Source organism: Thunnus albacares, chromosome 7 (genome assembly GCF_914725855.1).
Source record: "Thunnus albacares chromosome 7, fThuAlb1.1, whole genome shotgun sequence".
Lineage (NCBI taxonomy): Eukaryota > Metazoa > Chordata > Actinopteri > Scombriformes > Scombridae > Thunnus > Thunnus albacares.
The window spans coordinates 18,629,245-18,651,829 of NC_058112.1; the positions used below are offsets into that span (position 1 = coordinate 18,629,245).

Consider the following 22,585-nt stretch of genomic DNA (forward strand, 5'->3'; position numbering starts at 1 on the left):
TCTTAATGCTAAGATAAGCTAATTTGTTGCTGGCTTTATCTTTACACTTGGCATAAAGGCAGAGTTGTAGCAAGCATCTCATTTAATTCTCAGCAAGAAAGCAGATAAATGTATTACCCAAAGTGTCTAACTACTCCTGTAAAGATAACTGTCAGCAGGGTTATAATCAAATGCGGTCTATTCTAGGTCTTAGGTGCTATGAGAATAGTGTATGCATACGATTGGAGGATGTTGATGAAGATAGAAACCTCTTATGATCAAATTAAGGGTGGGGCATTACCCTTGGTAAAATGTGTTACAGATCCACCATGGCAAGTCTCATTATTGAAACACTGCTCCACAGTGTTCACTAATCTATTAAAAGGTAATGGGAAGCTCAGCAGCTATAAACTAATGTGGCAATTTATTGCTTAGGTGAACAGATACCACAAAATAAGCTTTTTGGTTTCAGAAACAATTTTGTCTTCCAACTGTGATAAAACCCTTATGAACTTTGATTCGGGAAAATCCTACAAAGACAGAAGTGATTGTGGGTGGGATTAAAACCGACCTGATGGAAGTGATGAGGCTCTTGATGGAGTCAGAAACGGTTCGAGAGTGGCCAGCCAGTATAGACCAGGTGGGAGGATCTTTGGGGTTCAGGACCAGTGAGCGGGCCGTTTCTAAGAGGTAAGTAGAGCTATCGAGCATGGAGCGGGCTGAACGCACAATAGGTTCCTGGGCTGCTGAGCCCTGAGGAAAAGAAAAGATTTGCGCAGGTGAAACAACAGCACAGGTAACAGCTCAACAGCAAAGAGCTAGCCACATTGGTATGATAGAGTTAATATTCCTTGACTACCTTGGTGAGATCAAAGGTGCAATCAAAGGGAGGGATGAGATTAGAAAGGCAGCTTTACAGAGACGCAGGAAGAAACACCTTCAGTCTTTATGATCCGAGCCAAAGCCTCCCTCGACAATTAGATTAACAAGCTGAAGATTAGAGCAGCTGTGAGTGTGAGAGTGCCGTTAAACACTGCCCTCCAACAGATTACAGCCATAAAGCTTTTAGAGGACTGTGCGAGGACTGTTCCGCTCAGATTGAAAAATAAAAATCCATCCTTCACATTGAGTCTTTTCTTGAAATTAAAGGAAATTTTGACCTCAATCCAGTCCCCCCCATGTTAACTGTACAAACATTTCTGAGTTGGTTCATATAAGAGTGTTTGTTTCAAGGGGATTGAATACAGGAGTCACAAGCATATTCATTAAATTTCTCTAAAGAGTAGCTTCAAGATCAAGATGTAGAATGATTGGAAACATTTACAAATTGAATGTTTCTGAGAAAAGAAGACCTCATAAAACATTGCTAGTCAAGTCAAAAGGGTGTGTGATGTGGGAAAAAGGAAAAATAACATTATAAATCAGGCATTCAAAACAGGCACTAAGATGAATGAATACCTCATTGCTGATCTGAGCTGGGATGCTCGCAAACTCAGGGTTGTTGGCAAAGGTTGACAGGTTTTCTACAGCCTCAAGGAGCGGAGTTGTAGCAACACGGCATCTGTTTCTGTTCTCTTCTGAAAAATCCCCATCTAAGGCCTAAAACAAGACAATGCCATATGAATATCTGTCCAACTTCTTGTAAGTAACTGATTGCATCATATCAAAATGATACATACATCCACAGCTTTTCACTTGACGAAAAAAATTCTGTAACAAATTTACACTCAACGTTTTGATCACTTGGGGAGTTGACCTTGATGGTTTTGACGAGGTTGGCTGTGGTGTTGGCCACCTCTTTGGCTGACTGGACAAATTGTCTCCTAGCCACAGGGTTGGAGGTTTTAGAGGAAGCCAGGCGGCAGGCATTGCACAGTGCTGAGGTGTGCTTGGCTACAATTGTTGCTGCAGAGAGGACCTGACAAACAAGAAACATCGGCAACAAGGAAGCAGAGTTGTATAAAATAATGGATTTTGGTGACCTTCAGGTCAATTTTAATGTTTTTAAACTCAATGAGCCATTTAATTCAAGTCACAAGAGATCTATTTACATTACTATCCAAAGTGCAGTCTCTATGTGCCAGGGAACTGCCCTATATGTTTTGCAACCCCAGATGGACATTGTTACCTGGGAGGGACTGCTGGCTGGGTCCACTAAGTTCTGACAAGCCATCTGTATAGCCTGGTTGGCCCGAGCAAACTGGATGGGATCCACCAGCCCCTCGTGGCCTGACTGACTATTGGGATCAGACACACCTACTAGGTAAGAGGCCTACAGGACAGAAAACAAAAGCAGAGTTAGACCAATGTATCAGTTTGCCAGAAGACAGGCTCTTTATTGTCCTCCAAGATGACTTTTGTTGTCACAGTCAAGATAACGACCCTCACCTTCAGTCCAAATTCTCTGACATACATACATGAGTACATGAATACATGAATAGATACATACATAGATTCATATTGTATACATGGCGCATAGCAGGGGAGCTTTTTGAGTACAGATAAGCAGAGGGAACAAAGGATATGTCAAAGTGTGACCTTTTCCAGACTGAATCTTTTCATGGAGGTGAGGATGTTATTTTACAGCTTTAGGGATGAGACTCTTTACAATCTCCAATGAAACCTGTCTCACCCTGCCTCGCTGTCATGGTTTCCAATGAAAAGTGTTCAGCTAGGGTCTAAATGGCAAATATGGCCTTGTAAAGATATTTGAATTTTTCTCATGTATTGTTTAGAAGGCTCTATCAGCTTGAAAAATCCTTCATCAATTTGTTTCTCCTAATTGTTTTGATGCATTTTTAAGTTTTTAAGATGAGAGCAGAGACAGCAGTGCCAGGCTGTGATCTCACCTGTCCTGCAGCCTCTGTCAGCCCACACAAGGCCTTGGACGCTACACCCACGCTCTCCCCGAAGGCTACTACATCACCTGTCTTACAGTGCTGAGAGATGCCTGCCATCGACTCTCCAAGGACCTGAGGCATACGGAAATGGAGAAAACATGAACAAATTAGATCTTTAGCGGCCTGCTATTTAAAAAAATATCTCTGACAGTTAAAGTATATAGTGTGTGCAACTATTTAGCCTGTACCTTTGAGTTCTCCATGACGCTCTCGATGCAGTCAAAGTAGGAAAGTTCATTGACAGGCTCATTGGGATTATCTAGGAGCCCTCTGACAGCCTGTACACAGACAGAGATGGTAATAACTTGAACTACAATGGACAGACAACTGGACATTTCTGCTATGAAGCCCCTTACACTTCTATAAGATTCAGATATGAAAAAGCAAACACTATGAATGTATATCAAGCTAATTGGAGTCTACTGCCATTATGGTATTCAAGGTTTTTAAATGCACAGCATTATTGTCATTTTCAGTTACTTGAGAGTAAGTGAATGTACATTTCAGTATGCAAAATGCTCTTGTTCTACCAATGTTACTAATGTCGCCACTGTAGCACTGAATCCAATGTCCATCTACAATGAATGGCTCTACCAGAGTAATCAGATGTAAAATAGATGGTGAATAAAAATCCACTTGGTTTCCCTCATGAGAAATATACAGACATGTGCAGGCAACAGAAAACAGGCCTGGAGAGAAGGGGGTCTGTGTGTGGTACAGTGTATGTGAGGACAGTGTACCTCCAACTCCCTCAAGGCATTGTCACACTCCTTTTGTCCTGCTGCTTGCTGGGTACAGAGCGTGATCAGCTGGTTAATACTCTCTGTCACCGCCCTGAAACACACACAGGCAGCCACACAACCTTTTTAGCTCTCACATGTGTCCCCTGCATGCAAGCATAGCCTGGCTTCACTCACACTCACTCACACATGCTTTCAGCTCCCCTATTCAAGCATGGCATTGCTGGTCTCTCTCTGCGATAGGCTAACACAGTGCACAGGAGTGTCGAGATTGTCCTGCGTTTGTGTTTAGCCTTGCTCAGAACAGACGCTCTAGCCAAGGCTTCCATCTTCCTAATTAGACAGAGAGAAGTCAGTCAGGCCCAAAGTCCTGTGGGACCAGCTGCTTGGCTTCTCTCCACTAGGGGGAGGATACCCCTCCAGCAATGCTGAACGGAAACAGCTTAGGAGTGGCATACAGATGCAGCAGAGAGACGTTTTGTGACATTTAAGTACAAATTCTGAAGTTTTCATAACATGCTACAGGCTTGAATCTGGACCAGGAATCATATTTAGAACAAATGGTTCAGTTTGCTGGCAAATACTAACTAATGAAGAGAATATCTGATACATATCTGGTGCTATCCACATCTTATCTCACCTTGCTGCCACAGCTAGAAGATTCTTTGCATTGGCTGCACCTGGATCCACAGACAGAGACTTGGCAGCCAACAGCAGCTTGCTGGACGCCATAGAGATGTTCTTTAGATTACCGATGACTTGGATCTGGTCATCCTTGCTCTGCACAGGCAAGGAAAAAGAAAATATAGGTGATTTTGAAGATGGATTCAGAGCAGTATCAAATAGTCAAAACGTATACACAGTCTCTACTGTATCAGCTGTCAAAAGATTAAGTATTGTAAAGGATGTATTTAATTTTTCCCTACCACCTGTATCCTTTTTTCTCACTCAGCAGGACTCTTTGAGCCTGATTACAGCTCAAGTGTCATGCTACATCAACTCCAATCCCAGACGATCATTCCAAATTAATGAACAAAATAACCAGAACATGAACATCACAAGATCTCATTACATCTGACTGTGTTAGTGCTCTTGGGGACGATCATGCGTCTAAGTGAATTAGATAAAAAATCTAATTAACAAATGACTTAAATAGCTTAGGTACTAAATTGACACAAAAATATGAGACGGACCGCTCAGCATTTAAGGCCTTTACATTCATGCCATCAAAGGTTTGGATGCTGCTCTCCTCATTGATTGGTGGCAGTGGAATCACCATTGAACTGTTTCAGTGAAGTGTGGAGGGGTTGTATGATCATGAAACCTACTTGGGTGTGTCCTGCCATCTCAATGCCAGCATCCAGGAACTCATCAAAGTCTTGGCTGAACTTCCCTGAGGCCGCAGCCAGCTGGCTGCTTGTTCCACGAGAGGAGTGGACGACCTCGCCTGCAGAGTGGTTGAGTTCAGCTGCTGTGTGGTTCAGATCAGTCTGGGCCTCCTGGAATGTCTTACTGCAGGGAGGAAGCTTCAAAGACAAGACACACATCAATAAGGACATGCTGTAGTTCTCAGAATATCAAAAATCAAGTCAAATTGAAATACCCTGTTCAGTTATGGGGTGATATCTGAATGATGGTACAGATGTTTCTGTGTTAATAGTCAAGAAATCCCCAAGTAAAAACCTGAGTAGGACTCACAATGTCCACCAGCAGCTTCTTGCTGGCCTCTCCAATGCTCCTTAGGGCCATGTCAACATCCTTCTGGCCTGGCAGGCAATTTACACAATTATTCAGGGAGTGAGACACTGCTTTGGCCACCTGCAACACAGGACAACGCTCTGTCAGGACTACCATTAGTCATTCTAACAATGTGCTACACAATACAAAGTCCCAGAGCAAAGCTATAAGGGGAAAAACATCTCAAATGCAAATTGGGCTCACAGCAGTGCACAGTAATCCGTGCCACTAATTTATGCTGCTGTCACAGATATATGCCAAACAATATGTTTATCCCCTGAAGGGGTGCAGGAGAATGAGCAGTTTTACTCTGGCACTCCTGAGAGAGGAATACTAGGCGAGAGACAGAGCAGAGAGAAAATAGCAACGCTTAGAGGGGATGATTGTTATGGAAAGGAGAAATATTTACAAATCAGTAGAGGAGAGAGAGAGGCCTGAGAGGAACAATGTGATCGCTACATGAATATCACTGCCTCAGGGGTATATATTACTGGGAGCTACGCGACCTGTGCCAGTCTCTGCTGACTCTCAGCATCTCCTGGATGAACCAGGGCCTGATGAGCTTCATGGATCAGCATGGCCGAGCCCTCCATGACACACTGGGCTGAGTCCAGCATTGCAGCTGCAGCCTGAGGCTCCTTGGTGCTGGCTGCCACACCTCTGGCTGCTTGTGCCAATGTCCTTAAAGCCTGTGCTGTTTCTCTGGCAGCCACACCTGCAAACAACCAGCCACATGTTGAAATGACAATAAACAAATTCAATCATAGGTACAGCAGAAAGAAAAGCTCCTGCTGCAAAAAAAACCAAAAAACATCAGTATAGTGTAATAAGTATCAGTAAAAAAAAAAGAAACTGAACCTACAGTATGGCTGTTGTACCACAGATATCTGTAGTGATTATGGATGTTTTACAGATGTAATATTCGATAGATACAAAGGCAATATGTTGCTGACATTCTCCTGTGTTGTTCATTGTTATGTAGTAAGTGCTGTAACAATATTTCTGTAGATATTGGAACTGACATTTTACTAAACACGTTAATTTCAATCTCATTAGTTTTGCTTTGCAGCGGTCCTGTTTAAGCAAAACAAAGTGGGAGGCACAATATGAGTATTTATTGTCAGTACTATAATTGTAATGGTATTGTGCAAATCAACTGGGGCCAGCAGTACCACACTGAGAATAAACCGTGATGCTGAAAAACCCTCATTGTTTAAATAAATGAGTTAATATAATAAATATGGCCCCACATGGGAGGCGCCCTTAACTTATTATACATAGAACAGAGACGAAAAGCATCAAATTGTATCAAATTGCATTAACCAGCCAAGTGGAGCCATTTGCTGATGGAATGTTAAATCTAGTGAAAATAAGATTAATGAGTACCTAGCAGCACCCTGGGCCACAGCTTGAAGTGCTGCCTGGGAGCATTCATTGTTAGAACTGCTATTCTCTATCTGTCTTCATCTCTCCTCCCCTGAGGTCCACAATTGAGCCAAAATTTACGGCAAAACAGCCCAGCCATGCTGGATTGAAAGAATTCAGTTTAAAGCAATGGCGAAAGCACAAATAAAGGAGTCATAATTTTCTCTGCCTGCTCTTTCCTCACACTTGGCGCAGTTTAAATAAACTACTTTTTTCAATAAAAAATTACGGTCAGCAATCCATAAGTATTTATTATATCTAACCCATTCAGGCAATGTGACTAATTTAGACCGAAGTAAATTATTTAGTTAAATGGCTTCTTAAGCTCCTAAGACTTGCTCTCTGTGTAGAATACACTTCTCTTACCTGTATAATGTTCATTGCCCTGTGCAGCACAAGTCAGCAGCTGAGCCATGGAGGAGCCCACAGCCTTAGATGTACTTCCCAAATCCTGAGCACACCTCTCCAACTGTGTGAGCAGCAGAACACACAAATACACCATTTGATGTAGAGCTGTGATCGCCTCATCTCGTGGTTTAAAAGCTCTGATATCTACACTGTAATGTTTCAGTTCAGCTTTACAGTAGATGTTTCTATGTACTGACCGTTTCCCCAGGAAGAGGTTTGAGTTGACTGTCAATGACAGACATCTTGGCGTCCTGAAGTTCACTCTTAAGTGTCTGTACTGTTTTGAGGGCTGAGTCGATCTCCAGAGGACCACATGCTTCATGGGCCTTCAAACAACACACGGAAATAAATGTTACTAACATGCATCCCATCCATTACGCCGAGCAGACAGGATAACATCCTATATGCTGCGCCTACTATCTATAAATGAGATCAAAGAACTGGGCTTACCTAAGTGCAGCCTTACAGCAAACAACATATTTCACATCATATTTCACAAGAGATAGCAACGAATTTCCTGCATCAGTGAGATGAATCCTGTTATCTCTAGCGGTATTATGTATAGATACCTTCTGGGTGGCAGTCCTGAGCTCTGCCAGGCAGGTAGCCAGGTTTTTGGCACACTGGCCCAGTTGCATAGCAGCAGCTTGGTCAGTCACTGTCGGAACTGCTGACTTCGCAGAGGTCACCATCTTACTTCCAGGCTGAAGGACAGAAAAACAACAACAACAAATTCAGAAGCACTAAACGAGCAGTTTTTTTTTCTGTGTGTCTGATGACAGAGAGTTCGATAGTTTTTAACAGTGCTGTGGAGAAAGTTCTGACCTGTAAGAAGCTCTGGCTGGCCATGATGAGGGCAAGCTGGGCACCCAGCTCCTCAGGTTGGGCCTGGCTGCTCCTCATGCCCTGCACCAACTGGGGAATGCTATCTGCTACTGCCTGCATTTGCACACAGTGTATGTTTAATATCTGCAGAATCATGACTGAGAGAGAAAGGCTGCCATCTTCTATGACAATATACAGTATATCCTCAGGATTGAGTTTTCCTGTGTATTATTTGAGAGTATTCTTTAAAACAGCAGTAAAAAGAATACATGAGAAAGAGTACAGGATCATACCTTGCAGCTGTGTACTAGCTGTTGGTGTGAGACTGTGTTTTTGTTGGAAGCGGCAGCATTTTGGGCAGCTGCGATGGTCTGAGTAGCAGCAGCCGCAGCCTGCTTAGCAGCTATCTGCTCAGGAGATACAAATAGTAATAATCATTAATAGTAATAATCATTTAGGTCAAAGTAAAAGAGAGCAACGCCTGGCTAGAAGTAACATTTGCTTTTGCTCTGTACAGTATTATGCTGTCATGCTCTGTTTTCAGACAGTTGTTCTAATCAGTGGTCACAAACCAAAGTGTTTTGTGAGAAGAGGAAACGGGTGGGATTGCCGTGCTCAATCTTTATTTCATAAGACGATCAGCATGACTTTCACATTGCTGTGTTTCCAAAAGTAAAGCACTAAAAATATACTGCTTAAGTTACATTAAATCATAGGCATAAGACTAGCTTTGAAGCGAAGACAAGATTGAAAACAGAAGGAGAAGACATTCCCTGTTGAATGGATGAGGAGGCGAAGATGAAAAGAGAAACCCGGAATACATGATATTGTTATTCTGAGAAGAACAAAAAAGACTGCATGTAGAGTTGACATGGGAGGTAGAAGCAGCATTCTCTATATTTCATATTCTATATAGATTACTGTATTTACCTCTGAAAAAGAGCATGTGCACATCTGCACAGCAACTGAATGCGGGGGGGAGACCCAGATGAGCAGGTCAGGAGACAACAAGTAAGATTATGGGAGTCTTAGGGGGCCTAAATGTGTCTGGGATAAAATTTACACGCACACTTGCAGATCCATAACACTTCCTTCAGTGGCTCACACGTTTCCTTGATGGAGGCAACCATTAGCACCATTAGTGTGACCATCTGATGCAGGGAGGCAGACTGAGATATAAGTCTGATAGCTGGCTGATCCCAGCCCTGGTTAATGCATAGTTTATGTGCCTAGGAAATTGAACATTGGGTGCTTTGGAGCAGAGAGGGGCTAGTCATTAGGGCCAAACTGATACTAGGGGCTAAACACAGATCTTTACACTCAGATAGTTCATTCACGGCACTAATGGGATTTATATCTCGCTGCTACAGGAAAGAGAAATAACACACACAAATATACTGAAATGGGCCATATTTGACTGCTGAGGCATTTCATTATTTGCATCCAGGCATATGTTTCCTTTTGCCTAATGTCTAAACACCATTTATTTCTACAACAAATATACTATGTTTATATTACAGGGAAGGCAGAATGTTGGAAAGACATGTTAACATGACCTCTTGGAACACAGGGGAGAGTTTTGTTTTGATCAAGGTCAAACAACACAAAGACGAAACCATGCTGACACCTATGACTCACCTCTAGCCTGTTGACCAGTTTTTTCTTTATCGCGTTCTGAGCTGCAGCATTAGTGGCTACACGTAGCCCCTCAGCTGCCTCTCTGAGCCTCTGCTGCTGGTCCTCATTCTCTGGGTAGGCAGCTGCCCCCTGAGGACACACACACACACACACACACACACACAAACACACACACAAAACCAGCACGCAGGCACAGATGTGCACACAGACACATGTAATCATGACGCATACATACCTTATATAACAATAGCAATCAGACCTCATCGACGAAAGTTAAACAACTCTGGTTATACATGTTGTACAGTAGATGGTGAGAGGCATTTAGCTCTGTCTGCTTTCTGAAAGTTTCCAAGGAAACCGTCAGTGCAAGATTCCCACTTCCACTTTGATAATGGCAGTGATGTGGTGATTAATGTGTCACAGATCAAAAACATCTAACGAGCCATAAACAGCGTTTCACTTGCCTGGGTGTTTCACACTGATAATATCCTGCTCGACAGTGCCAGGGGCTTATTAAAACCCACTGATGCTGCACCCTTTTATTTCGGATGTGAAATGATGGTGGTAGCTAGCGCATACAGTAATGCCCAAAAATGTGTATTCTATCAAATGAAAGCAATACAGCAATTTGCTTCAGTTCATTTTTTAACACTGCATTCAACATGACATTACACACACGAGAACAGCATGGCAGTGACACAGCTGACAGAAGACAAGAAACTAAATACAATGCACAATATCAACAGTTATGTATCAAACTGATTGCATGTAATGAGGTTAAACTAATGAGAAATGCGACTACTGCATTAATTTGGAATAAACTACTAATTAAGCTACAGCAAAGTAATGTAATTATGATGGAAAGCAATTCAATTATATTATTAAAGTAAAGTATGTCAGTAGATTACTAGTTACATGTTTAAGCACATAATCAATCATACTTATTGCATAACAATGTGAAAGTAAACCTTATACTCTTACCTTAGCAGCCTCTACCATACGAGCCGTGGCATCAGCCAGGAGTTTGGCTGCAGCCAGCAGTTTCTTGGAGTTGTCAACATCCACCTCTGCCTCTGCATCAGATCTCATGGCATTGACCAAATCAGAGGTGGCTTGGGCAAGAACCCTGGCCTGACGCACCATCTCACCTATTCATACATACAGAATGTACATAAAGGCAGATGTCCACACACACAAACGTAAATCAACTAGACTAGAGGCACGGAGACGAGGCCATGTTACAGGTGGAATTCATTTGGTGCTGCAAAGCTGATGGCTGTTTTTTGTGCAGATTGTCGTAGATTTGTATCTATTTCGACAAAGGAGCTTTTTGAAAGTGATGGTTGGGTTTTAGAGCTGTCATCATTCATTTACCCCTCGGAATTGGAGATGTGTTTCTTGTGACATGGAAATTCCCTTGACAAACAGCAAACACTTTTAGTCAGATTTGTGTCAGTGATGGATTAGCGTGGCCACATCTTAACACACATATTTTAACTGCTGACAGCGCCTCATCAGTGCTGACACATGTGAATAGGGGTGGGTGATATGGATGAAATATTCTATCACAGTATACCTATCAATATATGCTGTGGTATAGTATAGATATAGTAAATTTCTCAGATATTCAACAGAGAAATTGTAGATAAAATAACCAGATGGAATGTTTGTTTCCAGCTAATCTAGTTAGTTTTCTAGTTCTAGTTAAATGCCCGACAAATCAAGTCACTTCATTACATTGATAAAAAAAATCCTGTAAATCCAATACAGAAGGAAAGCAGTCCTGTGCACTGGTTTGCAGAACTGGACTAATATAAACATAGATATTAAAGGGAAGATTATTGCAGTAGAAACTGCCTAGCAAAATCTTATCAACTCAAGTTGGATATCATCATCCAACCCTGCTGCATCAGTAAGAGATGTCTGTAATTGTGCTCATCTTGTATAGTCACATCATTATTTTCACCTTCATCTACTCTTATAGCTGAAGGTTTCGAGTGAGTCATCCTCTCTCACACAAACAAAAGTCTTCGGAATATATGTAACATCTCCCCACACACCTGCTATAAAAAGCTGTTTCCCAAACACCCACCTCCAGCTGGAAATAACTCACCCAGTGAAGTCTATGAACGACAAGACATCTAGGTGCTTTACAACCTACATCTTATGGCCTTGGGAATAAACCAATACTCTATCTGTAGAATGAACTTTAATCACTGAATGCTGATGTATGGCTACAGATTTTCCTTCTTTTTGTGTTGATTTATAGAAGAAAAAAAAAGTTTGTCTTTCCAAAAATGCCCAGGTCATGTGTTTCCTTTTAAAATTCAAAGCCTCCCTGATGCTGATTGAGACCAGATTGGGAGCTCTGTAGTGGTTTTGGATGACATGTTTCCTACAACCCCTTGAGAACTGGCTGGCTTTGGGAATTCTTCAGCCTTATGGTTTGAACCATAACAAATAGCCTGATTTAAGAAAATATTTCAACAAGGTTTTTAAAGATCACTTAACATGGACACAAACACGGACAATATCTTAAGGCCCTCAGTACAGTCAAAACACACTAAAACTAGCCCAGTGAAAGCAGGTATTCATAGAACATTCTTTTTACAGTTTAGTCCTTGTAGTGAGTAAACAGATTTGGATAAACATACCAAAGATACCAAACAACTTTAATTGAAATCATTTTTAACTGGACTTCACCCACATCCTTCTCTAGCATTAAGCGCGTCTTTATACTCACCAGCATCACCCATGGAAGTGAAAATGTTCTCTGTCACATTCATGATCGTGTCCGTGGCCTGGTCGTAACGTCCAATGGGCTCTCCACAGCTGGCGTAGTGGCGGACATGCTGCAGCAGGTCGCTGAGAGCCTGGCTCACCACGCCAGCTGCTGCTCCGACTTGTTTCAGCAGCTCGCCGTCGTCACTGGCCGAGCGGCAAGCTTTGACGCAGGTTTCCACTGACCGGTCCACCAGTTTCCCAGCCTCGACAAGCTGCTCCTGACACACTGGGGAGCTGATGGTTGGGCTCACCACCTGCAAAACACAAAGTATTTGGCAGAAACTCAGATGAATCACAAGAATTGAAGACTATTTTGATATTAAACTACATCTACAGTTATTCTTCTTTCATGACTACACACAACAAATTGGTCTTTTACAGTAAAACATGGAACTGTTTCATTAGTTTCTGGTAAAGCATTATTTCATTCAAGATAAGACACAAATTAACTTTAAAAATGTTTTTGAATAAACAGGGTCAATATTGCACATTTCCATAACATACTACATCCAATGTAATACACTTTGCTTGCATAATTTCATGCCTGGTGGTATGTCCTCTACCTACTTGGCTGCTGAGATGAACAAGTTTTAGTTCAGTACCTTGGTGCAGGCTACCAGCTGTGAGGTGGACAGGGCACACTGAGTGGCAGCTGCAATCACCCGGTTCTGCAATATGGTGTCCTCAGCCACCTGGGCCACATTCTTGGCCTTCAGGACTAACATAGCAGCTGCATTGGCCACTGCTTTGGCCAGATTCATCAGGGTGTCCTGCAACATATTAATCAATGTCCTTCACTGAAACACACCACAGCTGCGCACATGTGTCTGAAGGGACCAGGAGAGTAAATGTTTTCTACTCATTCACTTGATATACTGGACATCTAATGCACCAGAACAGCAGTAGTCTAACAGTATAAATAACTTAAGCAAGAGGCAGATGGTGAGTATGGAGTTAAGGGTGTTAATAATAAATTATAACTGTGTTATTATGTGTTGCAATAGGATTACAAATTCCACTGATCTGCATCCAATAGAGTGTTTTTGGCTCAAAGTCCATGAGACCAAGAAGATGGATGATATATGAGCCCTCCTCTTCAGGGATTAACACTTAAGAGAAAAGCAAGGTGTTACCAAGGATGTAAGAGGACATCTAAGAAATAAAAAGATGTGTATGTGGCAGGTAAATTAATTTCACTGTAAAAGAAGAAAAGAGGTAGATAGTGAAGGCTACAGATAATCTTGTGTAAATGAATGGCTGGTACACTGTATTGTCATTTACTGCTAAAAGCTCTCCTCCTGCCACTACATTATAACATCCACATAAAGTAACATTCTAATAATAAAAGCCATTACATAATTGTGTATTGACATTTTTAGAGGAGGCCTGAGAAAGTGTGTATCTTCCTGTTTGGCCGGCAGTGTCATAGGAACAGTGAGTGGGTGGTGTCCAACCTGGAACTTCTCATCGGTCTCGCCCTCCCCCATGTGACGGAGCAGGTCCCCGCTGGCCTGTCCGATGCTTCCTGCCGCAGTCAGCACCGTCTGTCTGGGCTGTATGGAGATGACATCACCACATTCATTACAGTGCCCTGGCCTGTTCTCACAGAGGCCTCTGTGATATATCTAAAACAGACTTCTGGATCAAAAATCGTTCCAGAAAACACTTCCGTAATACATCTTCAGTGGGACAGCAATACAGAGAAAAAGCATGCAAGTTCATTACTGCATGTGTCTTTGTGGCTACTGGGATTATCATGAATAATCAGTGGGCGTCTCACCTCAGCGGCTGCAGGCTCAACAGATCTGAGCAGATCTGACACAGCTCCTGCCAGCATCCTGGCAGCACCCATGAGCTTGTGTCCACTGCCCACCTCATCATCCATTAATGCTGCAAGCAGCTTGACACCCTTGGACATTTCTGTGAGGTTGGAGGAGATGGTGGTGATGGCGCAGCCGACCGCCGTGTAGTCAGTTTCTGTGGGCTCACCTGCGGAGGATAGATGGCTATGATTACAAACTTAATTTGTTGTGCTGCTGTCACATCGATTCAGCTAACCCACGGGGCAGCTTGTGTGTCATATGTTGTAACACACACATCAGTGTCAGTGTCATAATTAGAGCCTATTTGAAATGGTTCCACGGAGATTAGCACGTTGATGGAGCAAGTGGCCGTGAAGAAGAAAAACTTTGTATTGGATAGTGGAGGGAGTGTAAGTGCAACCAAACAGATGGTGAGGTAAGATTAAAACCCTGCAAAAGGCTGGCAGGAACTTGGCTGGAATTGTGCCAAGCAGCATGGGGAAGCAAAGAGAGGCACTGCCAGTAAGGTGAGCTTCAGAACAACAAGATTGATTTATCAGTAGAAATATTTATCACAGAAATGAGAAGTGTTCCCTTGTTTAAAAGAAAGTCAGGGCCTATCATCAGCGAGTGTTTATCACTGATTTGGAAAAACATGTTTATTGATTTGCACCTTAGGTTACAATAATGAAGGGATAAACGTTATTTGTAATGACAGGACAATTTCCTTTAGAGCTTTGTCTATCACAGATGTTATAATCCACAAATTTTGGTGCAGAAACAAATTTAAACTTAAAATGATAGCAAGCTATCTGTTTAGTATTCTCCTTGGCACTCACCTGCAGTGAGATTGACCACAGATGCTGTTCCAGCAGTGATGGCGTCAACCTGAGAGTGGATTTCATGTTTGGATTCATCCACTTTGTTCTGAACCCAAACCCTGGATGCCTTTCGGTGGAGGAGGAAAAGGAGAGCTATTGGCTTTCATCACAGTGGGTGATTCTCAGGTCATATAAACTTTCTCGAGCAGGATTAAAGGACTAGGGCTGTACAACACCTACGGCTTTGGAAACACTCAAGCATTAAATACAGCCTCCATATTTACAGTCAGCTCTAAAACCTAATTATATTTGAGAAAAAATACGGACTTTGGTGTGATGAGAAAGCTTGATTCTCTATAAACTGTCTCTGCTTTGCAAAATCAGAGGCTGTACTAGCAGAAAGCACACATTCCTAAGTGTTAGAAAAGTGGAACTTGGGGAGTTGCTGTGAATGAATGGATGTGGAGGGGTATTGTATTTATTCATGCTGCATATTTCCTAAAGTATTTTTCAAAACTGTGAAGAAAGAGGATAGGAGACGCACCAAGTCATGGCCCAGTGGAGGCAGATTATCTACATGTCCCAGGTCAGCCTGGGCCTGCTGCACAGCCTGCATACTGCTGTTGATCGTCCCCATCAGGGCCTGCTGGGCCAGACTCTAACAACAACAAACAACAGACACACACTGTGAAAATGACTGAACAAAAGCAATCTAAATACATGGCATGCATTGTATGTGGGTGCAAAATTGTGAAACTCATGATTTTGCAGTCTAATGTATAAACCACAGGAGACAGATGGGCTTTTAGCGTGAGTACGAGGAACTTTTTGCTCCCTTTCTCACTTACAGCTCTAATCATATTGATCATTGTGGTTCATTGTTGACAGCAGAAACCACAAACAATATTTCAAACACTGCAGACCGGATTTACATAAAACATGTGAGAAAAATGTACCTCGACATTGTGTTCTGATATTTTAAAAAATCAAAGCGTTGAGCATAGCAGCAGTGCTTCATCATTTTCTCATCCCCTTGATTTTTTTGGGTTCACACATGGTATTCAAAATTGCACAGATTGTCTAAACATTGGATGCTACAATTTTATATTAAAATCCAGCATAGAGCATTTGTTTGAGACACCATGTTTGCTGTTGCCTTGCTTGCAATTGAAAATGCTTGTACTCACCAGCGGGGGCATGTGTCCTCTGTGCATCTGTCCTGTGGTGATCTGCTGCTGGGCAGAGGGCATAGTTCCCACATTGAAGGTGTCAGGACCACCAATGGACCCTGACCGAATGATACCTGGAAGTGCTACTGAACCATGCTCCACACGACCCACTCGGTTGAACTGCTGCTGCAGGATTGTGGACCTACAACAGGAGAGTAGGATATGGAAAATGAATGAGAAAACAGTATACGTGCATGTTTATTCAACATACATACACTGAATGCATGGAGGGATTGAACCTGCTACCTTCTGGTTAAGTTGGCAGTCTTTAAAAGCTAAATGAAAGGAGCTAAATGAAAGCAGGGGATCTAAACATATCCTATGTTTGGATAATTGTCTGGACGTCTAGACAGTTCTGCAAACTGACTTATGGAGGTGTTTTAGAGTTGATCATTTTCTTTTGTATTACTTGTGAGTGCATTTCTAAATTCTGATAGCTGTTCCAGATGCAACTGTCACTAATTTAGATGGCAAAAATGACAAAATTATAATTAAAACAATTATCATGCTAACAACTGTTCCCATGGTGAGTAGGCATTGTCAGTAAAAAAAAAAATGTACAGAAAAATGTCTGTTTTCCTGCCCAGCTCAACAGATGCTCCTGACTCCATTGGTTAATTATGGCTTGTTTTGAGAGGCAGCAATTATGTTTTTGTGCTGAGAACCACAACATGAGTCAATTGGCCCATAAGCAGCGGGAATATGATGCCCCATTCTGCCAGAGAGTGGTTTCACTAAGAGCCATGTGGATTTCCAGTGACAACAAATTTCCAAGCTCTGTGTGATAGAGCCCCGGTCCACCAGCATTACCTTAATTTCCATCAGTCACTAAGCTACATGGGAAAATCAGGAGAGACAGCCACCAACTGGGAGATAAAAAATGACGGAACAGAACAGCTTCCAACAAATGATATCTTAACCTGCATGATATTTTCACTTCCAAATGATGCAGCTTTCTTTCATGAAAAAATATGATAATTTAGCAGCTTTACCCCGAGGCAGGTTTTGTGTCTAGTTTTGCAAAAACAAAAATCATACAATGAAGCAATTTAAAAAATGAGAATGGGGTGATTTTCAAATTCGAAGTGATGTTTTTGTGTTTAATTCTAACATTACCTTTCTTGGGGGTACTATGCTGGGCAGGCTGAAATGTAATTACATGCACAATTACACAGCGAGGTTTAAACTCATGAAGAACAACTAGGGTACTGTGTTCGCTGAATCAGAATGGTCAGCATTACCCTGCACTTATTAGTGCAGAGACAGTAGAGTAGATAATACATGAGCACTACTCACTTCTTAGGGGAAACCGATTCCTCCAGCATGGTGGATTCCTCGTCTCCCTCAAGGCCAAAACGATCCTTACTCTGCTTCTGTAGAGAGATGAGCAACAAACATCACAGTGAACAGTGATGACTAAATGTATAAAGAAGTAGATGTATGGTGTATCAATTCAAAAGAACTGTGTTTTTAATTGCTTGCCTTCTTAAGAATGATGTCAATGTATCCAGCAATAAGCTGGGATATCTGCTCTCCTTCTGTAGTCTGAACAGAGTAGTAACTCTCCTGGTACTCTCCGAAATCCTTTGTAAAGCATTGAGACAAAGCAGAGATTCAGGGCAAATCAAATGTTATTTAAGTATTTTAGCATCTATCTAACATTCAAAAAACTTTCTACAACTAATAGGAGCCTTAAAGATTGATCACGGATGAAAAAAATCGCCTCAATCGGAGTGAGGTTTTAAATAAAGTTGGCAACACCTTCATCATTTCTACATTTAAAGAAAAGAAAAATTGACTGGCTCCTATGGCACATCCCATTTCTCCAAAGAGCTGATTAAAAAAGAGATGTGGTGAATCTCTCACACAAAGCATTCTACATAAACACAAGGGTGAATATTTTGAGTTTAAATCAATGTTGGCAAATACACCTCAGAGTATTTTTTTTATAAATTTGCATAATCTATTAATCTTTAAATGTAGTATTCACAGTACTGTTGCCAACAGCTGGTAAAGAAAATCAAAAAGGCTTTCAGATAAATAATACATCCAAAGTGTGCACATTCTTCCCAAGGCATCTATTGTTAACTCGGATGAAATAGCCGCCTAGTATGCTGAAAACATTCAATATTGTAGTCTGAGGTCTCAACAATTTTGAGGATGCTGTTTGTGCTAGAAATTGAAAACTGGGGGAGAGACTGAATGTGGGATGCAGAGTTGTGTAAATCACACCATATGTGCACAGGATTAGGAGTGTATAACGTCTGACTCTCTGAGTAGTGCTGAGGACTTGATGCAGAGAGTCACACAGTACCAGGGTGAAGCTCTTGGGGGAGGCAGCCCATCTCTTGACTGTTGTAAGTGGCCACTCCTGCACCACATCCTTGGTCTTCTCATCCACTCGCATCACCGACTCTTTGGTTATTCCCAGGAGCCGCGGGACCAGCTTATTTTTACCCTTCATCTTTTCCTGTCAGATAGGAAAACATCAGACAGCATTTATATCGGTGCTAAACACCTACACAGATGATTCATTCAAGGCGCGAATACAAAAATCGTTGTGCCATTCTGCTGCTGGTGCTTTTGTAATACACATGCTGCACACGTGGCTTGAGGCCCTAAATGGAGGAGGAGAGGGGCAGCTGTGAACTGACCCAGCAGAGTTCAGCCTTGTTTAACTGCTGCTTTATTGAACAGGGTCTCCACAGGCTTTAGTCATTATCAGCACACCAGCATGGTGCTTCCACCGGCTCTCTGCCTGACCAGCTCCAGTGGCCTCCACTCTCTGCCCACTGAAAATCTATTACAGCTCACTTCAGAGGCCGAGCCTACACTTGGCGCCCCTCCAGGGGTGCAGAGGACAATACAAAAATTAGCAGTTTGTAGAGACGGGGGAGTTAAAATATGTATGTTTCATGTCTCAGGGTTATTGTTTTTTATCACTAGGTCAAAATGGAGAGCTCTGAGAATCACACAAAGGCCAGTAAGTGAAACAGCTTCTAGGTTCAGGGCTCTTAAACACAAGGACAGATAACATTATCCCAGTGATCATGATAGCGACACACAAAGGTTTATTAAAAACTTCCATTGTTTTAGGTTACATTATTTGAACGTCATAATTATCCATGTTGAATTCAAGCAGGATGTTCTCAAGCAGGATTTTCTTATCTTAAGTGGGTAGCTGGGTATGAGATTATTTTAAATTGTTTAACCTTGGTTAAGGTTTGGGAAAATCTGCTTGTGCAAGAATCACAATAGAGGGGGGCTTTATATTGTACACACCTGCATGCATGCCTGCAGGCACCAAGGTTCTTTTCTCCCAATATACTCTACAATATTTCCATATTTGTGAAGAACTGTGAGAGCTCTTGCCAACCTGAAACCTGCAGTGATTAAAGACTGACAGATGAGAAATGGAAGGTTACAATAAACTCACAGACTTTGCCTCAAAAAACCCAGGTCTGTGCTTTTGCCTCTGCTAGCAACAACAGCAGAGTGCAGCTGTAGTGAATTATTTAACAGTCTTGAAATCTCCATCACTACATTTCCTCATCGAACACAGACTGCGCTTGTACATGTAGATGCACATGCAATCGTCCATACACACACTTGTGCACAAAGATAATCGGAACCCCGCAGTCTGCCTTAACTACAGGGCCAAACATCCCATTTATCATCCATTAAGAGCCCAGCACACAAATGCACTCTTCCTCTTTTGCCCTCTTTCCGGAAAGTTTGTATCCAAGTGGGCTGCTGTCAGAGAGCTTTTACAATACCTGCTGGTAAGACTTCATACTATTCGCATGCTGCACTTCCATTCCACTATTGTGTTCACTAAGCCAGAGCACAACAGAATCGCTATTGTCATAAGTATTTCACAGCACCGAATGTGCTACTGAACGGCAAATGCACAAGCTTCCACTCTGAATCTTCTAATTTGTTGTGGTAATGGGCTTTTGGTGTTTTCAACAAGCTTTCATACCTGTTTAACACCATAGTGCATTTCAGAACAGCTTTCTAATTACAGCTGCCACTCATTAGCACAGAAGCATTATGTGTCTGCTTGCTACAACCAGGTGTATCATTAAACTGATATTGCTCAGTAATTATTAGGAAATTTCTTCTTCTTTTCATGGCTTTGGCCACCATTTCTAGCAGTTATGAGAACATTGATCTCATTAAGTTTACTGCTGAGATCTTGGATCACTGTAACATTACTACAACCAAGTCAGACAGGCCAAGCTATACAAGAGGTCAGACAATCACACTTGTAAACAAGTTTAGTCAGATTATCTAACATTTTTTTTTTGAAGGTTAAACCAAAAGTGAGCGTCCCTCATAATCCTTTATCTAACTTCAAAGTTGAACCAAGAAGTCGGTCTGTAAGTTATGATGGATGTTGATGACAGGCAGTTTGGTTTTACCATTAGCCTCTGCTTTCTCATTGGCCAACCAATAGTGTAACTTCATCACTCAGTGAGTCAGAGACGGATAGACATTCAGGGTTATAGGGCTGGTCTGTGGCCAGTCCAGCCAAAAAAACTCCCCCCCAAAAAACACAACTGAAATTGTCATTAAATGGCTGAGATAACTTTTTTATGAACGTGAGCAATTAGATTATTGTCTGAATTCAATGTATGTAATAAATTGGTGAATATTTTTCTTATTTTTCACTAATTTACCTTTTATATGGGTGTAAATTAGCATTGTTTTAGCTCTTACCTTCACCAGGAAGAAGGACACTCCATATGTCTGCAAGGACCTGGCAAGCTTCACATACTTCACTTTTGCCTCAATCTCCGTCATCTCTCCACAATTTTTATGTTCCTGGACACAGAACAACAATCTCCAGCTCCTTAGAATGATCATTACATCTTCACATACCTGAAATGCTGTGACCTACAGAACATGGTTTCTACTTTCTCAATTTATGCGTCAGCAGAGAACAAATGACTATAATTCCCTTGAGTCTCAAAGACACTATTTTTTAAATGCGACATTTCAGCAATGTAATGTACATACTTGGAATATTTTCTTCTCGGACCCTCTCTGCTTGATGTACTCTTTAGGTAGGAACTCCTTCAGGCTATGGAGATAAATGACATTTTTAAATGGTTACTCTTTTGAGCTACAGGCATTTCCTTTTCTATTAACATGCCTCAACATATGAGGTCATTCTTGCCTTACTGCCTACATATCAGACAACAGTTGTAACAGCTGATATCACCCCTAAGCTTTCCAGTGGAGGAAATCCCTGAAGTAACAGCCTGTACTGAAGCAGAAGGATATAACCACTGTACATGCACGGCTGTGAAGTGAACATATGAAAGTACAAGAGGCCTCAGAGAGTAAATGTGAAAGTTAGAGTTAATGCATCTCTTTGATTTTAAAAAAAAACTTACTCCAGAAATCCAGGCTTGTGTTTGTGCTCTGCGTGGGGTCCAAACTGGATCTGAGCCTGGATCCCTGCGAACTCACAGGCTTTATCAAAGGAGACAGGGTGGGATCCATTCAATATATCGTCCCTAGCCTGGAGGAGAAATAAGGAGAGGAAAGGGTGTGGGAGTGACTGGAAGGCAGTACCACACAACCAGGAAAATGACAGAACTGAAAAGGCAGAATTATCCAAAATTCACCGAACACAGCTCCGTAAATGAGCACTTCATTGTATGCTTTGAATCCACTATGGCTTCAGAGAGGATGCCTTCTAAGTGAATGACTAAATGTGTTTGTAGAGCAGGGACGTCATAACTGAAACTCATCTACACAGGGGAGCCAAATAAGACTTGTTTGTGACAATAAAAGCCATTGTGCCGGCTTTCAAATGTAACTGCTTCAACAATTTGTCATCACAGCCCATTATGTGTTATTAAAAAGGAAAACACATTACAGAAATGCATCTCAGTCTTTCACAATATCCCATCTGCATTACAGACTAGCCCTCAATATGTTGTTAAGAAATCTAATGACTGAATGTATTTTCCCACTGTGCAAAAAAAAATAGAAAAAGGCTTATGCCTGTTTGGTGCTGCTGAGACATCACTTATGTTTCAATGCCTTTTCAGCCAGCCTGTCTACATTATCTTTATCATTTAGGAAGATGGGGAGGGAGAAGCCTTTGTTGACATCTTTCAAATGGTTGTCAGTGTGTGCTGTTTTCTCCAGGGGGCAGTCAGCTCTGCCTCTCACTCTGACTCTCTGTCTTCTCTCACTCTCTTCTCTTTCTAGTTCACTGCTGCAAAATTAATGGCTCCAAAAGCTGAGAGGCCTTGCTGACAGTGAGAAAGGCTCCGTCAG

The 22,585-nt window shown here is 41.9% G+C and overlaps 1 protein-coding gene across 8 annotated transcripts in view; it reads right to left on the bottom strand.

The window, feature by feature from the left end:
* tln2b (talin 2b) overlaps positions 1 to 22,585 on the bottom strand; it is an 85,086-nt gene that overhangs the window by 22,325 nt on the left and 40,176 nt on the right. For 6 of the 8 annotated variants that reach the window (XM_044356311.1, XM_044356312.1, XM_044356316.1 and 3 more), the window contains exons 7-37: positions 21,691 to 21,818; positions 21,311 to 21,374; positions 21,011 to 21,115; positions 18,603 to 18,758; positions 17,771 to 17,872; positions 17,585 to 17,661; positions 16,247 to 16,430; positions 15,604 to 15,717; positions 15,078 to 15,186; positions 14,217 to 14,425; positions 13,891 to 13,989; positions 13,039 to 13,206; positions 12,396 to 12,690; positions 10,634 to 10,800; positions 9,653 to 9,781; positions 8,308 to 8,421; positions 8,015 to 8,128; positions 7,759 to 7,893; positions 7,387 to 7,515; positions 7,148 to 7,250; positions 5,863 to 6,071; positions 5,318 to 5,437; positions 4,948 to 5,145; positions 4,260 to 4,399; positions 3,620 to 3,713; positions 3,068 to 3,157; positions 2,829 to 2,951; positions 2,108 to 2,251; positions 1,712 to 1,897; positions 1,438 to 1,578; positions 551 to 732 (exon numbers count right to left, since the gene is read on the bottom strand). In XM_044356311.1, the coding sequence (XP_044212246.1) occupies positions 551 to 732; positions 1,438 to 1,578; positions 1,712 to 1,897; positions 2,108 to 2,251; positions 2,829 to 2,951; positions 3,068 to 3,157; positions 3,620 to 3,713; positions 4,260 to 4,399; positions 4,948 to 5,145; positions 5,318 to 5,437; positions 5,863 to 6,071; positions 7,148 to 7,250; positions 7,387 to 7,515; positions 7,759 to 7,893; positions 8,015 to 8,128; positions 8,308 to 8,421; positions 9,653 to 9,781; positions 10,634 to 10,800; positions 12,396 to 12,690; positions 13,039 to 13,206; positions 13,891 to 13,989; positions 14,217 to 14,425; positions 15,078 to 15,186; positions 15,604 to 15,717; positions 16,247 to 16,430; positions 17,585 to 17,661; positions 17,771 to 17,872; positions 18,603 to 18,758; positions 21,011 to 21,115; positions 21,311 to 21,374; positions 21,691 to 21,818 (4,328 nt within the window). The remainder of the gene's footprint in view (positions 1 to 550; positions 733 to 1,437; positions 1,579 to 1,711; positions 1,898 to 2,107; positions 2,252 to 2,828; positions 2,952 to 3,067; positions 3,158 to 3,619; positions 3,714 to 4,259; positions 4,400 to 4,947; positions 5,146 to 5,317; positions 5,438 to 5,862; positions 6,072 to 7,147; positions 7,251 to 7,386; positions 7,516 to 7,758; positions 7,894 to 8,014; positions 8,129 to 8,307; positions 8,422 to 9,652; positions 9,782 to 10,633; positions 10,801 to 12,395; positions 12,691 to 13,038; positions 13,207 to 13,890; positions 13,990 to 14,216; positions 14,426 to 15,077; positions 15,187 to 15,603; positions 15,718 to 16,246; positions 16,431 to 17,584; positions 17,662 to 17,770; positions 17,873 to 18,602; positions 18,759 to 21,010; positions 21,116 to 21,310; positions 21,375 to 21,690; positions 21,819 to 22,585) is intronic. The other 2 variants (XM_044356314.1, XM_044356313.1) reach the window with 1 other exon arrangement.